This window comes from Phoxinus phoxinus (genome assembly GCF_949152265.1).
Source record: "Phoxinus phoxinus genome assembly, chromosome: 24".
Taxonomy (NCBI): Eukaryota; Metazoa; Chordata; class Actinopteri; order Cypriniformes; family Leuciscidae; genus Phoxinus; species Phoxinus phoxinus.
Genome location: NC_136899.1, coordinates 5,758,786 through 5,769,010, shown reverse-complemented (window position 1 = coordinate 5,769,010; position 10,225 = coordinate 5,758,786). Strand labels below are relative to the sequence as shown.

The window sequence follows — 10,225 nt, the reverse complement described above, 5'->3', positions numbered from 1 at the left end:
CTGAAGATCTGACGGCGACGGCTCACGGTAACCGATGCAGGGCACGTGACCGCATGATGAGCGACCGAGTCAGATAAGAAGTGTGAGTTTGACCTTTCACAGCGTGCCAATTTTATTTAGCGTTTGCATAATTACCTCATAAACTGCGCACTGTCGTTTTGTACAGACGTGGCCAATAAATTCATATCAAGGTCTCATATTTACACTGGTCCACCTGTAAAAGGATTGGTGTGAATATAAGTGCTAGAAAAGAAACTCCTACCCAGGCGATAGTCTATAAAGAGTTATATTTTATATAGTTTAGGATTATTCTCTTTGGTATAAATTGTATTTTATTTTAAATATAAAAAAATAAGTATTTTATATTATATTTTTAGATGTATAAATATATTTTTAATATATATGTTAATTTATTTACAACATATAGGCTATAATAAAAAGATGTACATTTAAAATAAAAAAATAATTGTAAAACATGAAATATTTTTTATATATAAAAAAAATGTATTCTATTTTATATTATAAAATTTTTTTTATTTCTACCCCCCCCCCCCACTCCACTTCCCTACAAAAAAAAATCTATAAATATAAAACAAAAAATAAAATATATACATTTTTAAATATAAAAAAAAAATGCTACAATTTTCTTACATTATTCAGCGATAAGTAATTCTGAACTGTTGACCACACCCCCACTTCCTTACAGCCAATCACTGCTTCCCTGAGCATTAGACCTGTTCAAAACCAAAAAAGGTGAAGAAACTGACTGATTATTAAATAGCCACGTTCGGCTGACATCTTTTCCGACAGAGAGACAAATTCACTTAAACATTTCCGACATGTTATGCATGTCTAATTAGCTGACCGAGATGTGTTTTGAAATCTCTTCACGTTGTCTGGTCCCGAGGACAGTATCCTGGGTGAAAGGTGACTGATGTTGAGTGATGTGTCCGTCGTGGACGCCCCATGAAAGGACTGAGAGTGTCGTCTGAACAGGTGGCTTCATGGACAGGGTTCCTGGTGATGAATGACATCCATTCAGGGGTGCAAGAAACATTTTGTTTAGTCACACGAAGAGGGAAAAATGGTGTCGCTCTTGGCCTTGGTCTCCAGTTGGATGAGTGACTGACCCTGTACAAATCCTCTGAGCCCTGGAATCTGATTCAGAACATGTTGCCCTGTGACCTCTGAAGCTGAGGGGACAGAAAAGCTTATAAAACCGGATTAGTTACCTCTAAATTCTTTTGTTTATCAGACCTGTAAATATTGGATGATTTGTGAAATAAGGTTGTAATAAAGGTAAAGCTCTGTTTTTATGAACATCATCATAAAAAGAAGAAAAAACATAGATGGAAATGAAATAAATATGCTAAAACATGCCTGGGTCAAATATTTCAGCACAATTTTTTTTTTACGTTATATTAGCATAAATATATATTGTTATTATTATTGCAATGTGACATTTCTTTTCATAACAATTAGGCACATTTCCCTTGAATTTTTTCTGGATGCTTTTTGATTATTACTGTAAAACAATTATGATTAAGATTAGATTGTTGTTGCTAGAATTCTATACATTTTTACAATAGTACATAGAAATTAAAGTGCTTATTTTTCATGCAATAAAAAATTATGGTCTTAAAAATTACCTTTTTTTGTCTTTGCACAAGACAATGAGGTTTATATATCAAACCATAAATAGTTTTTTTTTTTGTGTGAATAAGTGAATAAAAAGGAAAAAGGAAAGCGAAATATAACGAGAGTAAGAAAGAGTGTGAGCTCATTATAAAAGGCTGTCTTTATGCCAGGGATCTTTATGGTTCGTGAATGTTTTACACAGAGAGTTGACTCCTGTTTGACCTCTTGCTGATTGGCCCGGTCACACACACATTTCCCATAGAATAAAACTTAATGCATGAAGGGAAATGCATGCAATTGTTTTATGTCAATTTTGAGAGAGTGGTACGTACACTGCACCAAATATCCATCTCTATTACTGAGGATCTGTTTGACATTATTAAAAGACTAAAAGTGATTAATTTTGGTTCGGTCACAGCTGTAGAGGCCAGGCCTCCATCTGGAGTGTGTGAGAGAGTCCTCCATCTGACCTTCACCGTCCACTGTCTACATTTTAATCTGAGAAAGAAGAAGGACCCTATAAAGCCCAAACAACCTGCCGGACTCACTGCACTCGGAGAAACACATCTTCCATTTGAGTGTGATAGAAGGTAAAAACATTTACTACCTCCAGGAACTGTTTATAAGACATTCACCCCAAACTCAAATGCCGTTTGAAGATTCAATCAGTCCTACTATAAAACGTTCCACTCTTAAAAATACAGATTCCAAAAGGGGGTTTCCGCACTGATGCCATAGAACCATTTTTGGAACCTTTCAATGTTCTAAAAAAAATTATGTTTTCTTAGTGTGAAGAACATTTTCAACTCTTAAAATAAAGTTCTTCATTGTTCCACAAAGAACCTTTCACATCCTTGGATTTTTTTCCATTGCACAAAAGGTTTTTATAGTGGAAAAAGGTTCTTTATAATATTAAAATGCTCTTCATTTTAAGAAAATGAAAATGGTTATTTTAAGAACTGATCGCTAAAAGATTCCTATAAGAACATTTACTGTAAGAACCTTGGTAAAATACAGTATAGAACCTTGAAAGGTTCCATGGATGTTCAAGATTATTCATGGATGACGCCAATAAATAACCTTTATTTCATTGAAATTTCCCATTGAGTCTATTTTAATTTCTCAATACTTTTTTGTCTAATTACAAATTATTCATTGCATGTCATTTCAAACCTAGGCCACCGACTCTTCCATTCAGTTCCCATTGGATCGTTTTTTTTCCTGATTCAGAAATACACTGTACGTCATTACATAAGTAAAATGTGTTGTGTATTCATGAACTGAGGATCACAAGCTGAGGGCCAAAACCATAAGAACAGGCCTAAATTACTATACATAAGAGAACATAAGCTGTGTCCAAAATCCAATGCGTTCCTACTAGTAGGCGAAAAAAGAGTATACGTCCAAATTCATAGTATTTGGGGGGAGAAACAGTCACTGTTAAAAGTGATCAGTTGACTTAACTAAATTTTTTAAGTTAAGTCAAGTTTATAGGCAAAAAGTCCCTGGATGCGCATTCGATGGACACTTTACTATCCCACGAGGCCATCAGAGAGGATTTACGAATGGCAGTGAACACTCTAAAAAATGCTGGGTTGTTTCAACCCAATTTTGGGTCAAACATGGACAAACCTAAACCATGGGTTAAAAATTTTATTAAAAAATATAACCCAACTGCTGGGTTTGTCCATATTTGACCCAAAATTGGGTTAAAACAACCCAGCATTTTTTAGAGTGTTCACTGCCATTCGTAAATCCTCTCCTGAAGCGACGCAACTGGCGCTGGTAGGTCACATGATAAAGACAACATGGCGGATGTAGTACATCCTGATTACATTTATACTACACACATTATATATAGAATGTACTTAATTAAAATTAAAATGAGTACCTACTCAGTATGCCATTTCGGACGCACCAAACTGAAACTGATTCATTGATAGATAAAATAAGGAAAATGCACATATCTGATCAAATTTCCATTTAATGGAAAATGTGTTTGAAGGGTTGTAGACGTGAATGAGAATTACAGCAGCAGGACAGGAAAAGAAAAATAATCCTCGGATAATAATTCATCACACACATTCCCTGCCATCCCAACCTGGAGATAAGAGTGACGCATATACATAACGGTCACCTGATGCTCTTTCATATTGAAACCAACAGAAAAAGAAAAAAAAAGAGATCCATTTCCATATTTACACTGAAAATAAGATGCAATATTATTAATCACATTCTGGAAATCTCTGAAGATAGATACACATTTACATATTAACACCCATACTCTGCATAGTGCTCTAAATATCACAAGAAACATATTCCTTCTCGGTCTAATACGTCTGTGTGCAATAAAAGATGCCGGCTAACATTACACACCAAAAAAAGAAAGAAAAAAACGGGCTTTTGACACCCTGACACTGCAGACTAAAAGTAAATCGCTGAAAGCTTTAACTGGAATATTATTTCACTGCAAGCCATTACCACCAAGGTATATTGTTGTGTTGTATGTCCCTAATTCATAATTAGCACTCACACACAGTCAGGGAACAAATATCTGCAGTCTTTTAGCAGATATATATTATGCAAGAGGAACACAAGAGGATCAGTTTTGGTCAGGTTACACTGGATATCTAATGGATGATGATATCATTTGGGTTAATGCTTCATGATTCAAACTCATTTAGGCATCTGACTAGTCAGGTATTACCGAGATGGAACTGGAATGACAGATACCGTAGTTCACGTTATTGCACATATAGCTGATTATGTCAGGTTACATATTATAAAACATCTCACAGGCTTCTTTGATGGCCACAGACATAGAAAGACACACAGGAACCTCCTTCTCCTCGGAAGCTTCTTCTCCTCCGTATACATCTTTCCTCTGTGATGAAGTGCTTCTTTCTCCGGGCTTTTTTTTTTTTTTTTTTTTTTTTGGTTCTTGATTTTTGGATTGCAGGGCAAAGAGTTCTGCCTTCAAACCCACATCTACAGACTAATGATGAGGGGTGTTTGAGCAGGTCTGTCTGCTTGCTCCCGGGCCCAAAGGAAAAATATGCTCGGGAAAAAAAGAAGAAGAAGAAGAGGAGGAATAGCAGAGGTGGACAGGATAGACCGTCTGGAGTAGGTGTGTATGTCCTAATCGGCGTATATAATAAACCCAGAGAAGGTGCTGTACTTGTTGTTGTTCCCCCCGTGGGCTTTCCCCCCGTCTAGTTTGATGTAGATCTCGTCTCCGGGCTCCAGGTGAAGAACGGCGCTGTTGCTGGCGTAGTCGTAGTTTTGATCTGCGTCCTGGGCGATGGCACTGGCACGGACCTGCGGGAGGAGAGGAACATTTAGTGCGACGTTTCAGCTTTCAGATGCAAAGAAATTGCATATGATATACAGGCTTTCCATGCGTATACTGGTCTCAAGTCTTTATAGACCTAATGAGAGCAGAAATAGGATTGGGTAAGGTCTGAGTGTTTAGTACAGAAATATATTACAATTATTATCACATTATGGTGACAATTGTATAAATAAGTTCATATTACATGTATAACACATAGGCCTATATATATATATATATATGCAAATATGATCATATTGGCCACACCCACAAATCTTTGGTATCAATGAAAAGTGCCGACTTGTTTCTTTAAGATACACCAGGACTTAAAACAGTGGCTGGCATGTAACTTTTGTATTTTATTGTAATATGTAAATGACATATTTGCATATTATGTAATTGTATTGCATATTATTACATATTTACTATATGTGCAATACATGTATAATTTGGTCTGAGACCATGCATGCCATTCTTTTAAGTATGTGAAAATATGACAATTCAATTTATTGGGTTTCAACAAACATATTGTGATGTATTGCATGTTGTTATGTGAGCAAAAAATTACGATGCATGTAAAATTGACTCACTCAAGCTGCTGCATCTATAAACACATTTTATTAAAGTTCTTAACTTAGCTGTGAATACATTGAAATCATTAATTTTCACCTCGTGAAACTGTTCTACGTGAAAACTCAATCTTAATTCCTGTGAACTCAGGGTTGATAGAAATAAACATGTCGATTTATTTCATTAGGCAAATGCATGTTTTCTCTTCTTGAATATCTGGAAGAAAGATTCTGCTCATTGTTTTAAAATGCATTTCTCCAATCAGAAAACCATAATGTGACATGAAAACTTCAGCAGTTGATTAAGTTGCAGTGAAATTCTTTAATAAGATAATAACAATGATAATACGACTACTATTAAAAATGTATTATTATTTGTATTAGTATTAAATCTTGACATAATAATAATAATTAATACATATATAAAACCATTAATAACTTGGTCTGATACTCTTAGCCCATGTTTAAACAGCCCCTTTGGAAAATTATTTTATACGGTCAGAAATTATCCACATAATCATGAGAAAACCGATTTTTTTTTTTTTTTTTTTTAAATACACATATTTTACACACAGAATGTCTGTGATTTTTGTAAAGCTAAAAGAACCATTCATTTGGAACTGAACAGAACATTTTCAAGTTTGATTTTCTGAGGATGCATGAAGTAAAGAAGTAAACTTGTTAATATGAATCAATACAAGAAAGAAAAGATGCAAAGACATCTTTCTTTCTTTCTTTCTTTCTTTCATATTTTAGTCAAAGTTTGTGAGTGTGTGTGTTTGTGTTTGTTTGTCTGCGCTCGCGCGCGCTCACCTGGTTGTTCTTACACAGATCAGCCCACATGCTGGTTCCGTCTCCTCCTCGCATGAGCACATGGTAGGTAAAGAAGTATATTCCCGGTATGGAGCAGGTGAATTTTCCCGTGGTGGGGTCGTAATGATTCCCGAGATTCGTGACCACGTCGTCAAACTTCAGCAGCTCGTAGCCCTCGTGCTGCTTTTTTAGCCCTGCGTAAAAGGCGATTTTGGGCACGGTGCTGTAGGTGGCCGCGCTGATGGCACCGGTGGCCATATTTGGTCCCGGCTGCCCGGGTAATCCAGGTCGTCCCGGTTGGCCCATCTCTCCGGGAGGTCCAGGGGGTCCGGGTTCACCGGGAGGGCCCCTCGGCCCCGCTTTCCCCGGGCGTCCCGGTTCACCTTTCGGACCTTGTATAAAAGTTGGTAAAGACTGCATAAGGTTGCTGTCCCGGACTGTTTCTGCTGAGACCGTGCTGGTCGGGGATTTGGTACCATACGGATCGCAAACCATCCTGCAGGTGCCGAGCATCTCGTAGTGCGCGGCGGATGTCCCGGCAGAGCTCACCAAAACCGGGATCAGTATCACCAGCACCAGGACCATGACCACACCAAGCACCCCAGCCGCGATCAGCCGCTTCCTGCCGACGAGTCTCGTCAGGACCGGCCGATCCTCCTGTCTGCTTTTGGGCGAAATTTTGAAGGTTGGTGAGGAACCACTACAGATGAGAAAAAAAGTCCGATTGGTTTTGTTAATGAACTTTTGGCGTGGGCCCCAACAGCCTCTCTCTTTTTCTCTCTCTCTTCTTGTCCTCTTCTCTCACTTAACTTCTTTTCTGCTGATGTTGGCTCACTCACAGCCCTGCTTCAGCATCAGCATCTCTCCAGAAGCGCATCACCGTCAGCGTCTCTCCACATGTGGACGCGCAAAGAAAAACTCCACTGATGCACGAGAAAAGCTGCCTGAGATCCTGGAACACACCCCGGTATCCTTTCCTCGCCTTTAAAGTCTTTCCTCAGTGCACAAAAGACGGGATGAGCTGGATAAAGGTGGATGTCATGAAAATGTGGAGAACTGAGACGCTCTGCGTGAGTGTGAGTGTGAGCGCAGCGCAGGACACGAGAGAAAAGAGGGAGGGAGAGATCCAGCGCTGGCTTATAACACACCAAAACGCAAAATCACAGACATCTAAATCAAACACCTACACAGGACAGACAAGACAGAAAAAAGTCTAGACTGTTAAATACAATTGAAGTTAAGCGGAGCATGTTGTCACACTCTACTTTTTTTCTTTTTTTTTGTCAAATCAGCTTATAGATAATTAATGTGGTTCAGATAACATAATATTTCGATAATTAAACCGATCTCCTTTGTATTAACTCAAAATTTTAATTTAAATGAAAATCAACCAGGTTACTTAATTTTTTAAGTTAAACCAACAATTAATTAAGATAAATAACTTTTAAAAAATATGATATACTTTCTAAAGTTTAAAAAAGCTATTCTATTACAAACTACTTAAAGGATTTTCAGCAATATATCAAGCCAGCTATTTTTGATATATTTACATTTAAATAAATACAATATTATAATCATAATAACATTTTAAATAATACAATTGTAATCAATGAAGAATATAATTCAAATATATAATAATTAAATTATTATCTGTAAATATATAAATTATATATACAGTATATATATATATATATATATATAAATTGCCAGTGTGTGTGTAGCATGTACAGTATATATAGGCCTACCGTATATATACCGTGTATATACCGTGTATATATATATATATATATATATATATGTACCATATATATATATATATAGACACAGTATATATGTATACACACACACACACGAAATTTGTTATATAATTGTATGTTTTATGTCAAAAGATTGGAATTTTAAGTTTACGTCACTTGAAACGTGTTTCTTTAACTTTTCCATGTGCAACCCAAACTTCTGCATTCGTACAGTCCCCTTTATAGTCAAGCTTATGTTCTAGGTCACTGCACAGTGAAAAATGAAGCTATTGGAAATGTTTATTCACGTATCCCTGAGAATGAGCTTTGAAGGTAACGGCGCAAGCCACAAAACGACACGTATGCCAATAGTATAGACCTGCCAGTGATGCACTGCCACTACCGGATGCAAGAACAAATCATTCATTTAACTCCAATCTGGGAATCGACCCCCTTGCAGTTGCACGACTGTGTGCTACTGAACGCTTGAGGTGCGTCTCTTGAATTCAACAGGTTAGTAGCCTCTGTTTCGCAGGATTATTGGTTAGACGGACTGGTTGCCTCTACAGCAGTGGCATTGGCACTGGCTCTGCTGTATTGTTCAGAGTTTTGACTCAGCGAGGTCTTCAATGCACCCAATTATCTTCGGACAACACAATGGACCACTATCCATACTGCTTACCCTGGGCGCTTGATGAAAGTCTAGGTTCAACTGCGTCTCCGACGACGCCGGCATGGGACCTGCTCTCCAGAGGAGTTTCCCTCGCCCCATAAATCAAGTGGCAAAAATCAATGACCTCGGTTAGCGAGGGCCGTGATGCCCTTCAGCGTATGAGCTGCATAGAGAGTACGCCTCGAGAAATCATTTTAAACAGGGTGATAAAACAAACTAAACAAACAAAAAAACTAATCAAGCCGAACAAAATCGCTACAAGTCTGTAACTCAAGCAAGGGAAAAAGACGTTCAAGGATTTCTCTGAAAGGTCAGTGAGTAATTGTCGGCCGTGCCGCTTGCGTGGTGATCCATCGCCATTCAGACTCATTTTTAAACTTCAACGTCCCACTTCCTATCGACACTGGCAGAAGGATGGGACAAGCTCGGGTCGAGATCTAAAGAACCGTTTCTCCGCGGAGCAAGAGATTGATCGCCTGAAGACTTCAGGCCATAATGAATGTCCAACAGTTTGTGGAAAACTTTTCGAAACCACACCTCTCCACAAGACTCATCAGTTTGAAATGCAAAGAAAACTTTGGGAAGTGGATGAAGAATTCAGAGGGGCGAGAGACAGTCGAAGAGGTTCGGTACGCGGTGTGGACTTTGCCTTTGACAGATGTTCCTGCTGAGGGCAAGAGGAAAGTGTATTGGGCGAAGGTGCGCTGGACAGATGTGCCTGCTGAGAGCGTTCGAGAGAACAGAGAGTGTGAACGAGGAGGACAGGGCGACGCACAGACGGCGTAATAATAAAGTGAGCAGAAAATTAGCAAAGAGAGACAGGAAATCCCACGTGGCTATCATGGACCTTCTACTAACACAAGCGCACAGCCCATCAACATCATCTGACTCACAGCACTGAAAGGTCAGCTCCTTTACCCCTGATCTCCTGTCATGGAGGTCCGGACCATGACAGGGCCTCCGACGGGAAAATCATTTTTAGATGTGATGATCCTCTGTAGCCATTTCATATCACACCCTGCAAATCAGAACTTTCTTTCAGAAGATTCTAACTTAACTTATTTTTCAAGCACTTATGATCGTTGAAAATTCCCAAAATAGCAAATGCATGGTTCTGATTTATAGAGGCAACAAAAATGAGATCTAGAATACCTGGAGAAAGCTGTCTCATCTCGGCAGTTGGTGCAGGACTTTCCTGGAACGGGCGTCAAAGAAGAAAGATGCTTTTAGGGTTCAGATAGTGAAGTTACAACATCTACCAGTAGGAGATTAAATGGCCGTGCTAACAAAAACTTGTGCACAATCTAAAGGTGTGGTCACATTTACCTTTGTTCGGCAAATTTTCATCTTCAAAATCCAGTAATTTCAATAGAAATCTGTGTAATCCCATATTTAGCGTGAGGGCGAAAGATTTCCCCACGCCGATTTCACAACGGGTTCAAATTGGTTTCTTGAATTTGCTGCA

General features: G+C 38.4%; 1 protein-coding gene across 1 annotated transcript; it reads right to left on the bottom strand.

Moving 5' to 3' along the window:
• Positions 1-3,648: 3,648 nt before the first annotated feature.
• Positions 3,649-9,776, bottom strand: c1ql3a (complement component 1, q subcomponent-like 3a). Its single transcript, XM_079602621.1, has 3 exons — positions 9,654-9,776; positions 6,352-7,534; positions 3,649-4,956 (listed from the first exon to the last, which is right to left on the bottom strand). Exons 2-3 carry the CDS (start codon positions 6,934-6,936, stop codon positions 4,777-4,779), a joined length of 765 nt encoding a protein of 254 aa, XP_079458747.1. The 5' UTR covers positions 6,937-7,534; positions 9,654-9,776; the 3' UTR covers positions 3,649-4,776.
• Between the last annotated feature and the right edge of the window lie 449 nt (positions 9,777-10,225).

Coding starts and splice junctions, on each gene's coding strand:
- c1ql3a (XM_079602621.1), bottom strand. CDS start 6,936: ATGGTCCTGGTGCTGGTGATACTGATCCCGGTTTTGGTGAGCTCTGCC. Junction 4,957..6,351: donor ATCTGTGTAAGAACAACCAG/GTGAGCGCGCGC, acceptor CTCCTCCCGCAG/GTCCGTGCCAGTGCCATCGC.